The 16,927-nt window shown below is 35.8% G+C and overlaps 1 protein-coding gene across 1 annotated transcript in view; it reads right to left on the bottom strand.

Annotated features, from left to right (window-relative positions):
* Positions 1-16,927, bottom strand: part of SUGCT (succinyl-CoA:glutarate-CoA transferase) — an 800,879-nt gene that overhangs the window by 392,499 nt on the left and 391,453 nt on the right. The window contains exon 12 of the mRNA XM_008261668.5: positions 7,571-7,673. Within this exon, the coding sequence (XP_008259890.3) occupies positions 7,571-7,673 (103 nt within the window). The remainder of the gene's footprint in view (positions 1-7,570; positions 7,674-16,927) is intronic.

Genomic DNA, 16,927 nt, shown 5'->3' with positions numbered 1-16,927 from the left:
TGGATATTTTTATCACTGGATAGCTAGATGCTGCTAACACTGCAGGCACTGATTAGTCAATACTTGAAATGCAGCCAATCTATACTAAGATGCTTAAAATGAAACACATTTCAAAAGAGTTTAAATTTTAATGTGTCAATTTTCTTTTTAAATATTAATTACACTTGAATAAACACTTTGGCTTTATTATGTTAAATAAAATGTATTATTAAATTTAATTTTGTTATTTCTTAAGTTGGTCATGAGATAATTTAAAATTACATATATTGCTTGCATTAATATTTCCAGTGGGTAGCACTGTACTAAACTGTTCTAAAATTAGCTGATACTGATTATATTTCATTTTGGTCTCAAGATGCCTTTCTTGATTTTCACTTTTTCCCTATTTAATATAGATTATGTTATTAACTTGAATGTTCAAATTTTGGTAAAAGTTAATAAATATACTATGAGTCTCTACTCTGATTTTTTAAATGTTCACAAAATATGTTACAAATGGCACTTAGTGAATAAGCTTCATATATACTTCCTGATACCAAAAGCCAAACAAACAAACAAACATACAGAAAAATGGTGACAGAGGAGGAGAGACAGAAGGGAGGGGGAGGAAAATAATTATGAGATACCAAAAGAGTTTTGAATCCTGAGGCCACAAATAATTCAAAACTGACAAAAGTAAACATCGAAATCTTCCATTATCTTCTTAATTGCTGAGGAGTAATATTGAAAATTAATCACAGAAGACTTCCAAATGGACAAAGAATTCTTTGATAAGTTTCATGATTAAGATAGAACATGAGAATTGAGAATTGTGTTGTGATTATCATGCAGTTGTTGTGACCCTGAGAATCTATTGTATCAATGAATTTTATTTATTTATTTATTTGACAGATAGAGTTATACAGTGAGAGAGAGAGAAAAGTCTTCATTCCATTGGTTCACCCCCCAAATGGCCGCTCCAGCCGGAGCTACGCCGATTCGAAGCGAGGAGCCAGGTGCTTCCTCCTGGTCTCCCACACGGGTGCAGGGGCACAAGCACTTGGGCCATCCTCCACTGCCTTCCCTGGCCACAGCAGAGAGCTGGACTGGAAGAGGGGCAACCGAGACTAGAACCCGGCGCACATACAGGATGCCGGTGCTGCAGGGGGAGGATTAACCAAGTGAACCATGGCACTGGCCCAAAAGAAATTTATTGATACAGCCGTGGCTCACTTGGCTAATCCTCCCCCTGCAACCTGTATGGGCGCCGGGTTCTAGTTTCAGTTGCTCCTTTTCCAGTCCAGCTCTCTGCTGTGGCCCGGGAAGGCAGTGGAGGATGGCCCAAGTGCTTGCGCCCCTGCACCCACGTGGGAAACCAGGAGGAAGCACCTGGCTCCTGGCTTTGGATCCACATAGTTCTGGCCACAGTGGCCATTTGGGGGGTGAACCAACAGAAGGAAGACCTTTCTCTCTGTCTCTCTGTCTCTCTCTCTCTCTCTCTCACTGTATAACTCTATCTGTTAAAGAAATAAATTTATTTTTAAAAATATCAGAATAAAACATATCAGAAAGAGAGATTCTGTAACTCTAAGATTTTTAAGATTTTTAAACTTTAGCTAAATCATTAAATATGGAAATCACAATGCTTTATATCTATTAGGCCTTGTTATTAAAAGTATTCATGTGGAAGCAAGTATTTAGATTAGTTGTTCGGGTGCCTGGGGTTGATTCCTAGCTCCAGCTCCTCACAACTTTTTGCCACTGAAGACACTGAGAGGTAGCAGTGATAGCTCAAATAACTGGGTTCCTGCCACCTACCTGGGAGACCTGGATTGAGTTCCCAGCTATTGGCCATTGCAGGTATTTGGGGAATGAACCAGCAGATGGGAGTTCTCTTTATATCTTTCTGTCTCTCAAATAATTTTTAATTTAAATATTCTGGTCATTTACACATAACTATTCTATGTGAACACTTTCTGCCTAAACTAGACTGCAACCTCTTTGGGTGTTAGATAGTTTTGCCTCTTGATTCACCCTCTTCCATCAGATATCTAACATAAGACTATATTTAGAGAGAAGGTCATCAGTGACTGTTTACTGAATGAAGAAGTGATTATGGTCTCCTTTTCCTCTATTATGCCTTTTACCTTTTAATGAAAATACCAGTTGAGCAATGTCCCATGTATTCTACTAGGAAATCTAAGAACATATAAGCATGGCCATTCAAAGGAATTGGTGTTAATTCAAATGCATCCAAATATTTTAGATATTTGAACTGAATATACAATTCCAGTAGTGTTATATGAAGTGCTTACTTTTTACTTAATGTTTCAATAGGTTTCCTCTTACACGTTTTTTGCATTAAAATTCTCAAGTCAACAAAATAAAATTGGATATTATTGCCTTATACTTCATATTTTAATATAAAATTGAAGCCTTGAACACTTTGTTTCATTTAGTCATAAACTCTTAAATCTATTATAACTTCAAAAATTTGAAAATATAGCCACTATCATAAAGCAAACACACACAAATACATCTTAATTTGTTCTTCATCTAAAATGTGTCATATATACTCATACTTACATGCAAAATATATTTTTATCTCTCTCACCTTCTAAAAATTATTTCCAGATATACTATTTTACTTCAGATGTTTAATAATTTTTTCCCTTGCAGAGGCCACCATATTAGAGACAAGAGCATAATTTTGCTTGACCTGCATAACCCTTTGAGGGCATTTCAGAAAAAAGTTAACTAATGTCTTTCAAGAGGTAATTTCTAAAATGCATCAGCAGTACGTGTAGTGTGTAGGGGGGTAGAAAATTCTTGAAAGACAGCTTTGCATTTTGGCATCATTCTGATGCTTACTATATGAATACTGAAGGCTCTTTTCCCCCAGATGCTCAGATATTTTTCCAAAATATGCTAAAACAAAATCACTTAGAGAATATGAGCTTGCCTAGAGATTAATAAAACCTCCAACTTCACAGGCTTCCACAAGTAATGAGATGAAAACAAAAGATAATTGTCAGCTATCAAATATTTCAATACTTCACCCCTTTTCTATGACATATTTATCCCATATGAATGATTTGCTAAAGGAGTTGTAATGGCCTTCTGGGACAGGAAGAATAAAGTTTCTGTAGAAAATGTTAAATTAATTTTGATGGTGATGCAAAGTTAAGGAAGAGTTCTTAAGGGATGGCTTGCCGCCACAGGGTGGGGTTTTGTTTTGGTATCCTTTTAGAGCTTGCAGGTGTTTGGCACCAGTTAAAATCACGGCCAGCTGTGATATTTCAATAATTCTGATATTTCCCTCCCAATAGTTCTCAGAAGTGATGCTTCAGAGTGATGCCTTACACCAGATATATTCAACTTGTGTGGTATAAATGTGAAGACTTGGTTAAATAACATGGGATTTGTGTCACCCTTTGCCTTCTCTTCTGTACCCTCAGGTCATGGCATCATGGACAAAGAAAAACATTAATCAGAGGCTCCAATCATTCGTATTTTTTAAGTGAGCAGTTCAAAGGTGGCGATGCACTAGAATAACTAAATATACAGTCTTAAGTGAAATCTAAAAGCATGATGTTGCATTTTCTTTTGATAGTATAGAAAACGATGCTTTTAAGCTCTCTTGCTGGTGTGATCCATACCTATTTTTGCAGGAATTTGAATAGTTTCTATTAAAAGGTTGCATTTTCTTTTAAGTTTGTTTGAGTTGGAAACCCTCAAACCACAATGTATTTCACGCACATGTTCCCAAGGGTATGTTAAATAGGACCATACTGAGGTCATCTAGTAAGTTTTTGAAACTTTTTAAGAATTCCTTTAATGTATTGCACAATCTTGGTCTGATTAAAAGAAGATATTTTAAGAAAGCACTTGGAAAAATGACTAGCTATTAAAATCTATATGCCCATAATCTATACTATACTTTTGTAATGCACAGTACTTTCCACAGATAATTTGTCACTGAGAAAGAGAGAAAAATAATAAAACTAACACTTTAAGGATTTTGGATCAAAACTTCTCTGAACTATCAGTAAATGCAGACTAAAAGCCCCACAGTATTCTTGATTAACTTAACAGTGGATGCCTGTAAGATCATTTTAACTTTGCAAAGGTCTGTAGCAGATGATCAGAGGATAAAAGGTAGACAGTCTCCCATCTATCCAAAAAAAATGCATCATCTGTTGTTTCAGTTGAGTAAAAAAAAAATCAGGTTTCCTTAGAACATGAGACTATAATGAAATTGTTAAGTTACAGTTTCTACCATCAAGTATAGTTTTGTTCCCAACCAAGATTTTCAAACCACAAATGCAAGGTAAATGATCTATTTGGCAAGTAGGCACACAAAATGTTCTCCTGATCCTTGAGGCTGTCAGTCCTTTTTTTTTTTTTTTTTTTTTTTTTTTCCAGTTAGACATACCCCTTTTCACTTCATCAAAGCCTTCCTTCCTGCCCCATGTTCCAGGCCTTGTACTTCACCCAAAGCAATTTTCACTTGAATGAGCAGCTGTGCTGGCACAGCACATATGGAGAGAAGAGCCACTGCGCCAGCAGTGCATTCCCATATCTGAACACAAGTGACCAGTTCCTTGCACCCACGGCCAAGTAACTCTGCAGCTCATCAGAAGGAATGCAAGGGAGGACACCTCAAATGGAAATTATAATTACAAAATCTTCTATGGAATATAAAAATTAAAGGATTTTTCACCAATAATAAATGAGGAATATTTTAAGTTAATGATCTCCATCCTCACAGCTACACTGGATTTGTCTCTATCTATTAAGCTGCAGTAGGTAAAAGAAGATATGTGGATCAAGACTATAACCATAAAAGGGCACAACGGTAACCATAGCTATTGCCATACCTTGCGCATTTACTTTACAGCAATGTCAGTGTTGCTCCCTTGATAAACACCTTCGTTCACACTTTCGGTAAAACAGATAAGATTTTTTTGGACCATTTTACAGCTAAAAAAACAAAATCCTAGAACGTTTATAAAACTGCCCACCAATTTAATCCTCAAGCTCCTGATATCACCAGATGTTTTCCAAACAACCCTAGGAATAGAGCCGTCAGCCTGTCAGGGATACAGAGAAGCCACCCGATCATTTGGAAAAACTACACTTTCCTGAGTTAAGCAGTTCATTCATTTGCTGATTCACAAGTCATTAAATATTTATTTTGTACCTACTATTTAAGCAGGCACAATGTAATTTTGAATGTATTTCCCGGAAAGGCAGAGAGTACTACATGTATACTACATCTGCAGTACTTAGAGTAATGTTTTGTTCTTAATTTGGATGTTGGTATGAGTGTGATCAGAGGACAAAAAACTCACTTATCTGTACACTTACATGCATTTCTTGGTATATATACTGTATTTCAAAAAATATTTTGAGGTTCATTGAATAAACAAATTTTCTAAGTGGTCATGTTTAGATGTCATCTTAAGGGGTTTTTAATAATGTACTTTGCATAAATTTTTTTAGATTTTTTTTTGCATACTATCATCCTTCCAAAATTCAAAATTTATAGAATTCTTTCTAAGAGGGACAAACATTTCCAAGTATAAGGAAAAGATGGTACCCTTATCTCTTGTGTAGAACAGTCCTTCTTAGAATTTCCATAGTCATCTTTGCTTATTATAAAAATGAAAGGGTATTACATTACTCTCTATTCTTTCTAATAATCCAGATAAATTGTGTGTGTGTGTGTATATATAGTATTATTTAAATTTCAAAGAATGCAATCTATATGAAGGTGACTAACACGAACAGTACTGTTGATACTAGGGTACAACTGTCAATAACTATCACTGTATGGTTACGTATTTTTTTATATTAGAACTGTAACATCTAGAATCTCAATTTTAGAGGATAAGAGGGCAGTATGTAGAGATTTTTACGGTATCTTGGCTTAGGTAACACCGGTCTTTTCCATTTGGAAAGTGGACTAAATGTGTGCCCACTAGAAATGTGCTATAGGTAATGAAAATTTTTTGCAGATCCAAAGTAGTTGCAACAATTAAAATAACTAAAATGAACTCCAAGGTAATATTAGGTGTGAAAATCTAAACTAGCCTATATTCACTCTTACACATAAAGTGAATGATTTTAAAGTAGTCAGTAGGATGTAAGATCTTTATCAATAGCTAAAAGTAGGTAATGTTAGAATATATCTAATGACATTTAAAAATATTATTTGCTTTGTTGCCCTTATCCCTAATAAAACACAGATGAGCAACAGAAATGCTGATGGAAAAATCCTTATGAAATATCTCTAGGAAAACGTGCCCTCAAATTGAGAAAACATGAAGTACCACAGACAACAGCTTAAAATGGTGTTCGATTTCATTTAAAACTATGAGGAGAGAAATCCAGCTCTTTGGTCTACATTCAGGATGTGTTCACAGCTGCCCCATTGCAAAGAATCAGTGAAGTCCCCTTCGGATGAACTCACACAAGAATACACCAAGTGGGGCCCCCATCTCAGATATTTACTGCCCACTGTTTTATTTCAACTAAACCTTACTATAATCACAATCTTGGCAAAAAATATCATGAAGAAATTCTGAGTTGTGAACTTTTTTTCCAGTATATATTGTAACCATTGGATAAAATGCATTCAATTTTCTTTCAAACAGATATTTATATAAGATATAGGTAGCAATGTTAACAAGATAGATCAGTTTTTCCAATAAATCTCTCCCTCAAAAAGAAACATTTCATTTCAGTAATTTTTTTTCAAAGAAAAAAACCTTGCCAGTAAATAAAGAACACAAAGTGGACCAAAAGATTATAATTTGAAATGTTTTAAACTGACAAGATACATGACTAATCATAGTGAAAGTTTCACAGAAAAATGGGGTTTCTCTACCTTATAAAGTATGAATCTGAGATGTGGTAAATTGCTTATAGTTATCCTGACTGAAGTAATAAAATTTTATTTTATTTTATTTGACATTATCCAAAATAATCATTTGGACAATGTCATAGATGAAATAGGTTTTCAGGTGGTCCTCCTTCCTAGGTCCCAAGAAGGAGCCTCTTAAGCAAGGTACTGCACAAATCTTTTTATAAGTATACTGTATGCCTCACAAACAACAAATATTAATTAAAGCTTATAAAGTCTCTATCTTGGAGAATTAAATATGACTTCATTTGTATGTTTGAAGATAGTCATATAACCAGAGGTGGGCTGTAACTGTGAATAACTGTAAAAGTTCTTTTATTTCTTTGAACAAGGAATGATTTCTGAGAGCCTGACTCCAACTTCTTAAGTGTCTGTATTTCTGTTTTTCAGGAAAAATAAAATCCAGACCTTGTAAACTTCACGTAGTAGCTGATGAAGAAGTATATTAGATTTAACATACACAAAAGTAAGACTGTAGACAGCGGGTTCTAAATGCAGATTCATTTCAAATCCACAAGCAATTTGAACATGACAGTGAAAAATCACATTCTGTGACTAAAGCTCAATACTTAACGCACCTTTACAGAAATCAATTTGGATAGAAAAGAAAAGCAAATTCCTATGATGTTCAACTCAGTGGATTAAAAACATCAAAAAACAAACCTGGGGTTCTGCAAATACATCCTTCATGTTGTTGATTGGACCATATGGGACCCCACTGCCTTCAAAGAGCTGTAACCACTTGCTGGTCATTTCTTCTTCAAACCTAGGAAAAGACCAAAATGGATGCATTCTTTTACATGCTAAAGAATGTAACACAACCTTTTTTCTTGTGTAGCCCTCTTTCAAAGTAACCAAGAATTACCAATATATTTGTTGGACTTTTCTTACTCCTGCTTTGGGGAGAGAGAATTTTGTCTCTATGAAATGATTCAAGCAGCCTTGATAAGAATGACCTCTGAGATCACAGGGTTAAACAAATGCACCATAGGATATACAATTCTTCCTATTTCTATCCCTATGTATTCACTGACAGAGAATTCCTTAGGAAAGAGAGACTGGATGGAAAATGGTATTAATAATTTACATAATTAAAATTTGAGCATGAAATCATTATATATAGAAAATGTTTTTAGACCTCAGCTATAATGCATCATGTTAGGGTAAACACTGATAGACTCAATTATTCCTCAATACAAAAAAACAAACTAATGTGATTTTTTAAAAAGAAAGCTAGATGTAACATGCATTATCTTAAACATGATCTTAGCCGCTTGTTTATTTTTAAAGACAGTTCAGTCAACAAAACTCAAATTTGTTTAATTCCTTTTGCTCTGTTTTGCTCCCACTATCATTTAAAATTTGACTGTACAGACATGAACATATATTTGATTTCCTTTACTTTCTCTATTAGGTCTTAATGAACTAATTCATTAATGAGACTGAATATTTTATACATCTCATCTGTTAAAACAGAGAACACAGAAACAAAATCTTGGATCTTTAGAAACAACAATCATATTTTACATTTGAAGAACTTCAGAATTGTTAATTGATAAAGTAGCAAACTACTTTAACTAATAATCTAGGCCACCAAAGTTATTTTTAAAGTATCATCTAAAGATAATTGCCAGAAGATAAAATGCTTCTCTAATACACAAGGACTAGTGGAACTATGGAAATATTTAGTATTCATGGGCTTGTATACAGTTCTCTGGTACACTAAAAAGCTAGAATTAGTCTCAGATCTGCAGACTCCATAGGAAACTATTAGAGAAACATGTTTCTTTCACAATTTTTCAAAAAATAAAGCCTACAAACAGTAGAGGGCACTTCTCTAATTTCTGTTTAATAGATAAAAAGGGAAGAAAAAGAGAGAAATGAAAACTAGAATTAATGCATTCTCTAAAAGATGGACTCCTTCAGGAACAAGGATGTCCAATCATATAATGTTTTTCAAGAGTCAGAGACAGAGCTTCCATTCACTGGTTCACTCCCCCAATGCCTGAAATGGCCCCCAGGTAGAGCCAAAGCTGAGAGCCAGGAAATAAATGCAGGTCTCTCACATGGGTAGAAGGAACCTAATTATATGAGCCATCACATGTCTCAAATAACACCTTAACCACTATGTTAAATGCTGCTCTAAATCATGTAAATTTTTATATAAGATAAAATGAAAAATTTTAATGGAGCTAGTATTATATTTCATTAGGAATCAAATCCTATTCATGTACCCATTTTAGTGAGTGGTTAGTATATACTAAGCATTGATTCTTGTCTTTAAAATACAATGCCTTCTCTTTTGTCTTTAAAGTTATGGATAAAAATTCTTCAATATACATTTTAATTTCAGCCCAGTAGTATTAACTCTCCCTATTTAGTATGCAACGAAATACTTCATTTATAAATACTGGGGGAAATTATTTCATGAGAATACTATGACACAAGATTAAATAGTTTACTTCTAATCAATTCTTAACATTTATATATTCTTTTTGATGACTGGTAAAATAATCTCCTGGGACAAGACTTGCTTAAATATATATATACATATATCATCAGAATGATATATGCTGAAAGAATAGAGGAGATATTTTGAACATAGAGTCTTTTCAATCAGAGTGTCAATTATTTAAGCTTTCATAAACAGAGTGTTATAATATTTATTCTGATAAAATTTCATGACAAGTGAATTGATCTCTACTAAACTCATCCAAGTGGTCTGAAAGATCTGCACAGAAAATGTATGTCAATAGCCAAACAAACCTATGTCTGCAGGCTAGCCAACAGAAAACTCAAGGGAACAGCTGAAGTTTTAGTATTTATATAAACTTTTCACCACTGGGCAAAGGAGAGGGATTTATTTCATGTTATGGAAAACAATGGATGCACTTTGGAGATGAGACAGGAGGAAGCGGTAGTGTCTGGAGCTGCAGTTGTGACCACTGTTTGTATCTTTGTGAGGGTGTGGGTGTGGAAGGTTCCTAAATGCCATAAACTCAATCAGCCAGAGATGGAACATGCTGCATTCCCCTGCTCCCAGAGGACATATCTATCATTTTCTTCTGAAAACTCATCTCTTGATCTCAATCTGATGTGGAATCCTTTCCTTTATCTATGCAAAAAAGAGCTGTAAGCACATGTTTTTATTAATCACAAAAATCCTGCTAAAAAAATGGAAAGCGCTAATCTAACTCAGGAAAATAGAATCCTGAAGATAAGACAAAAAGAGTGTCCTTAGATCCAGCTTGGCAAACCTCAAAGCTAAGCCTCTATCAGGAAGTTATCTGGAAACTCGTAAGAAATTCAAACTTAATTGTGAACTTCATAAATCAACCCGTATGTTTAATTCTAAATCTTTGTTCAATTCACCTCATGCCAGAAATGGGTATTATTTATCAGGTAGCATCATTTAGGTAGATGATGTACTCCTGCCTAAAGATAAGCTGGAATTTAAATTTTCTAACATCATGGAGCGGAAATCTGGTGAAGAACTTAGGGCACTACTTGGGGTCCCAAGTTCCCAGGTTCAAGCCTTATCTCTGCTTCTGATTGCATTCTCCTGCTAATGTACAGCCTAGGATGCAACAGGGGACATCTCAAGTACTTGGGTCCCTGCCACCCATGTGGGATATCTGGCTTTGGCCTGACCTAGCCCTGGTTGTTGCCAACATTTGGGAAGTGAACTAGGGGATCAAAGATCTTTCTTCTCTCTCCTTTTCTCTCTCTCTCGCTCTCTGTTTACCTTTCAACTGAAAAATAAAGTAAAAATTTAAAAAACTAAGTTTCCAAACATCAAAATTTACCTTTAGAAAATAAACCCTTATCTTTAGAAAAAGTTAAATTTCAGAAGAGCCAAATGCAACATAAGAAACTAATAAGAGATTCTAGCCATGAAGGTGGGGGTTGGAAATAATTCTAAGATTGCCAATAACTAAATGTTGATAATTCAATTATTTAGTATATATTTGTCAATTTCATCCTTACAACCACACTACAAGGTAAGTATTATCCTCATTCAAAAATTAGAAAAGTCAGGTTTAGAAAAATTAACTTGTTCAAATTCAAACAGCTTTTAAGATCAGGGATTATATTTGAAGCTGAGATTGTAGAATGCCAGAGCCATTTTCCAATACATAATGAGTGTACCAGAACGTATTCAGAATGCACATTTCACATACTGCATTCATTATATATGGTTACAGACAGCTAGCAGAAAAAGAAACTGAAACTTTGTCTTTTGCACTAACATGCTTCTTAATTTCCAACTTATAACCTTGATATATACTTTTACATTAATACTTATTTCTGAGACTTTTCACAAGTTTTTTTTTTCTGTTATCCATGGATGTTAAAACAATAAAAAGACAGTCCCTGTGTTCAGAGATGATACAGTCTAATGGAGAACACAGCTATAGGAACAGAGGACTAATGGTACAAGATGAGACAAAGATATGAAGAAACAACTTAGAATTGAAGCATCACAAATGGAGACTTGAACTGAGACTGTAAAGGCAGGAAAGGGTTCAAAAATTAGAAAACATCTGAGCCAGGTGTTGAAGGATAAGTGAAACTTTCCACATAAAAAATCAGAAGAAGGATTGTCCAAGAAGAGAGAATAACATGTACAAAGATTGACTTGCAAATAACTGGAAATAGCCTATGCCCCGTAGCAAAAAATGAAATGGGACAAAGAGGTTAGAATCAGATTGCAATGCATCTTATCTGATAAGTTAAGGACATAGAATTTCTGCCAGGAACAAGGAATTCAAAGAGGTCTTTAAGCAGGGGACTGACATATTCAGAGCTGTTAGAGAATGGAATGATGTAAATGGGATTAGAATATAAAGTAACCCGACAGGTTGCAACAAACTGTCCTTCTGATGTATTACTAATCTGCCAAGCAATGCTTGCCACAGTATTGTTAATAAAAAAAAAAATCCCCATGTGAAAACAAAAAGCGTTTCTTCACATTACAAACCGTTAGTTACTATCATATTGATCTGTTTTTAATCCATCATGACTCCTGAGCCTCTAAACCTATGCTTTTTCTTACCCAATCTCCCATGGTCCCCAGAAACCATTTGTCAAATTCAGTATTCTCTTCATAGTCCTCACCTCTGTGTAGCATTTGATGCTGTTAACCGTTCTACCTTGGGAAGTTATAACACTACAATTTTTTTGGTTTTCTTTATAGCTCTTTGGATATTTATGATACTTTAATTTTTTGTCAGTCCCACTACTCTTTGTCTCTTTTGCTCAATAAGTAATTTTCTCTTCACTAGGCAGATGACACCCAAATTGAAGTTTTCAGCACTGATCTTTCTTCCACCAGTTCCCTATCCTAGGTTACATAGTATAATTCCACTCAAGTATACTATCATCCCTATATATGCAACATGTCCGTGGATGACCTTATGATCTCCATTTTCCCCCCAAAAAAGTCTAATATTCATCCCTTGCCTGAACTCACAACCTCAGCTAAATCTAGAACTCCTTACTTTTCATAATTTCTTAATAACGTTTATATAATTATCCTGTAGAATCAACTTTTCAAGGGCTAAGCTTTAGCCCTTTATGGCCACTGGAAACATCACAATCCTGGCCCTTGACTACTCACACTTGGACTGTGGAAGTAGTGGGTTATAAACTGGTTATCTCCAATATCCCCCCTTACAGTAAATTTGCCTCTTCAGGCATGTCTCACATCTCTTTGTCTCCCTTCCCAGGCTCACCATATTCTCTCACACTAAAGAGAGAAATATTGTTCACAGTTGTGTCCTCAGAACTTAAGAAATGGTTGGCACTTGAGGGAGGGCAGAAGCGTGGGAGGGAGAGCAGGGTAGGAAGTGTCACTATGCTCCTAAATCTATAAATGAAATGCATGAAATTTACTCAGCTTATATAAATAAAAAAATCGTATATAAAAATTTGCTAAGTTAAAGAATTTATGAATATTTGGAAAGAATAACAGGCTCCCAAACATATTAGCTTGAATGAGTGTGATGGATTATTTTCTCTTCTAAATCCTTTGAAGCTAGTTTTAATCATACACTGAGGTTAGAAGAAAAACAATTTAAAGCCCTTAAGTTCAATAGAATATCACAGGATCTCCTATTCATTCTTCCTCATCTAGACACTTCTTTAAATTCCATATAGGAGTATGTCTTGGGGAAATTAAATTTCAAGTTCCCCAAAACTAACTTACAAACAAATTCTTAAATATAATGAGTCAATTTAGGGACAGCCTGTGTTGTCCACAGAAACATAAAATATCAGGAATTCCAGGGCCGGCGCCGCGGCTCACTAGGCTAATCCTCCGCCTAGCGGCACCGGCACACGGGGTTCTAGTCCCGGTTGGGGCGCCGGATTCTGTCCCGGTTGCCCCTTTTCCAGACCAGCTCTCTGCTGTGGCCAGGGAGTGCAGTGGAGGATGGCCCAGGTGCTTGGGCCCTGCACCCCATGGGAGACCAGGAAAAGCACCTGGCTCCTGGCTCCTGCCATCGGATCAGCGCGGTGCGCCGGCCGCAGCGCGCCGGCCGTGGCGGCCATTGGAGGGTGAACCAACGGCAAAGGAAGACCTTTCTCTCTGTCTCTCTCACTGTCCACTCTGCCTGTCAAAAAAAAAAAAAAAAACAAAAAAAAAACAAAAAAACAAACAAACAAACAAAAAAAAACCTTTAAAAAAAATATATCAGGAATTCCAAAGACCTTAAAAATCCATTGTTCTCTATGGTACTATAAAATCAGCATTTTATGTATACTGAGTATATTTCTAGTAATAAAATCTTACTGGCAACTGAGTTACTAAAAATATTCAACAAATACAGGAAGTGTGCTACAGCAGAAAAGACATGAACTGAGGCAGGTGTGTGACACATAGTTAAGTTCCCCCTGGGACACCTGCATCCTGTACCAGAGTTCCTGGGTCAAGTCCAAGCCGCTCCACTTCCAATTCAGCCTCCTCCTAATATGCACCCTGGAAGGCAGCAGGTGATGATTCAAGTACTTGGGTCCCTCCCACACATGTAGGAGAGCCAGACTGAACTCTAGGCTGGTGACTTTGGCCTAACTCAGCACTAGCTGATTGGGGCATTTGGGGAGTGAACCAGCAGATGAGAGATCTCTCTTCATCTGTCACACTGTCTCATTGCCTTTCAAATAAGATGAAAAAAATTTCTAAAAAAAAAAAAACACATTATCTTTGGAAAGATTTATGTTTGAATCACAAGCCCCAACAGTTCCTATCTATATGGTTTTCATAAAAATATCAATTAACAGCATTAATTTTTCAAAGAATTTATTAATCATTTAATAAGTCCAAGATTCTATGTTAAGCAGTTTTTATACATTTTTCTGTTTATTTGTCATAGTACCATAAGCACCACGATTATAATTATTTTTACTTATTTATTTATTTTTTTAGTATTCTATTTATTTTATTACAAAAGTCTTTTTAATATTAAATTTAGAATTTTCTAAAGTATAAAATAAATACACTGTTATTATGATACTGTGAAACTAGATACATAAAAAAGACTATACAGAAGTACTACTGTAAATTTATAATGATTGCTGGGTTTATACATTTTTATATTTTATCTCCAAATATTCCATTGTGTAATAACATATTATTTTCATAATTAATAAATGAAAAGTATTACTGCTATAAAACTTTTAATAGCAATGTCCTTATTACCATTGGAATTATTTGATTTAAAATCATTTCTATTTAAAATATATTTTTTGGGCAAACAGCCATGTAATTACATTTGCTGTTACACATTTTTTTAACTTTTATTTAATAAATATAAATTACCAAAGTACAGCTTATGGAGTACAATGGCTTCCCCCCCATAACGTCCCTCCCACCAGCAACCCTCCCATCTCCCGCTCCCTCTCCCATTCCATTCACATCAAGATTCATTTTCAATTCTCTTTATATACATAAGGTCAATTTAGTATACACTAAGTAAAGATTTCATCAGTTTGCACCCACACAGAACATAAAGTGTAAAATACTGTTTGCGTACTAGTTATAGCATTAATTCACATTGAACAACACATTAAGGACAGAGATCCTACATGAGGAGTAAGTGCACAGTGACTCCTGCTGTTGACTTAACAAATTGACGCTCTTGTTTATGGCGTCAGAAATCTCCCTAGGCTCTTGTCATGAGTTGCCAAGGCTATAGAAGCCTTTTGAGTTCGCCAACTCCAATCTTATTTAGACAAGGTCATAGTCAAATGGAAGTTCTCTTCTCCCTTCAGAAAAAGGTATCTCCTTCGGTGATGGCCCATTCTTTCCACTGGGATCTCACTCGAAGAGATCTTTCATTTAGGTGGTTTTTTTTGTTGTGGTGGTGGTTTTTTTTTTTGTTTTTTTGTTTTTTTGGTTTTTTTGCCAGAGTGTCTTGGCTTTCCATGCCTAAAATACTCTCATGGGCTTTTCAGCCAGATCCGAATGCCTTATGGGCTGATTCCGAGGCCAGAGTGCTGTTTAGGACATCTGCCATTCTATGAGTCTGCTGTATATCCCACTTCCCATGTTGGATTGTTCTCTCCCTTTTTAATTCTATCAGTTAGTATTAGCAGACACTAGTCTTGTTTATGTGATCCCTTTGACTCTTAGACCTATCACTATGATCAATTTTGAACTGAAATTGATCACTTGGACTAGCGAATGGCATGAGAAACAGTGACTTGATTGGCCCTTGTCCTGACTGTTGATGTACAAGTTAATACTTTATCCCTTTTAGTATTTTTTTGTTCTACTTAATACTATTGGTTGAACTCTGTAATTAACACACAATTATTCTTAGGTGTTTAAATTTAACTGCAAAGTGATCTTAAATATAAGAGTTTGAATAAGAGAGGGAGGAGATGTACAATTTGGGACATGCTCAATCTGACTTGCCCCAAAGGGTACAGTTACAAACGTGCTGGGGATTCCAATATTTTTTACTTATTTAAACAGATTAATGTCTTATTTATTTTAAATTTTTTAAATTTATCTTTATTTGCAAGGCAGAAAGAAAGAGATACAGATTCCCTTCGTTGTTCACTCTCCAAATGCGTGCAAAGCCAGAACTGGGCCAGGCCAAGGCTATCAGCCAGAATCAATCTAGGATTATAAGTGGAGGGGCCAGCACTGTGGTGCAGTGGGTTAACGCCCTGGCCTGAAGCGCTGGCATCCCATATGGGCGCCAGTTTGAGTCCTGGCTGCTACTTTTTAATCCAGCTCTCTGCTATGGCCTGGGAAAGCAGTAGAAGATAGCACAAAGTCCTTGGGCCCTGCACCCACGTGGGAGACCTGGAAGAAGCTCCTGGATCCTGGCTTTGGATTGGCTCAGCTCTGGCCATTGAATCCATCTGGGGAGTGAACCAGTGGATGGAAGACCTCTCTCTCTTTCTCTACCTCTCTCTGTAACTCTGTCTTTGAAATAAATAAAATAAATCTTAAAAAAAATAAGTGGGTGGCTGGTACCCAGGTACTTGAACCTTCACCACAGCTTCCTGAAGTGTGCATCTGCAAGAAGCTGGAATCTGAAAGGGAGCTAGGATTGGAACCAGAGCACTCTGATATGGAATGTGGACATTCTAAGCAGCATTCTAACTGCTGCACCAAATTCTTGCCCCACATTATGTTTATTTGGGGAATTAAGACTGTGATTATAAAATAAATTTAAAATTATATCAAAAATATTAAAGAAAAAAGGAGATGGGGAGGGTGGAAAGTATCATATTCTTTTATCTATGAACTACATGAATCCACTCTTTTTATATTAATAAAAAAGTTGAAAAGAATTGTAACTACGAACTACATTGAATCTATTAAAAAAATAAAAAAACTAAAAATAAATAAATATAGGGGCCGGTGCCATGGCACAGTAGGTTAATCCTCCGCCTGCGGCGTTGGCATCCCATATGGGCACCGGTTCTAGTCCCGGCTGCTCCTCTTCCAATCCAGCTCTCTGCTATGGCCTGGGAAAGCAGTGGAGGATGGCCCAAGTCCTTGGG

This window comes from Oryctolagus cuniculus, chromosome 16 (assembly GCF_051225735.1).
Source record: "Oryctolagus cuniculus isolate XC-2025 breed Fujian yellow rabbit chromosome 16, ASM5122573v1, whole genome shotgun sequence".
NCBI lineage: Eukaryota > Metazoa > Chordata > Mammalia > Lagomorpha > Leporidae > Oryctolagus > Oryctolagus cuniculus.
This window is presented reverse-complemented; position numbering and strand designations above follow the sequence as displayed.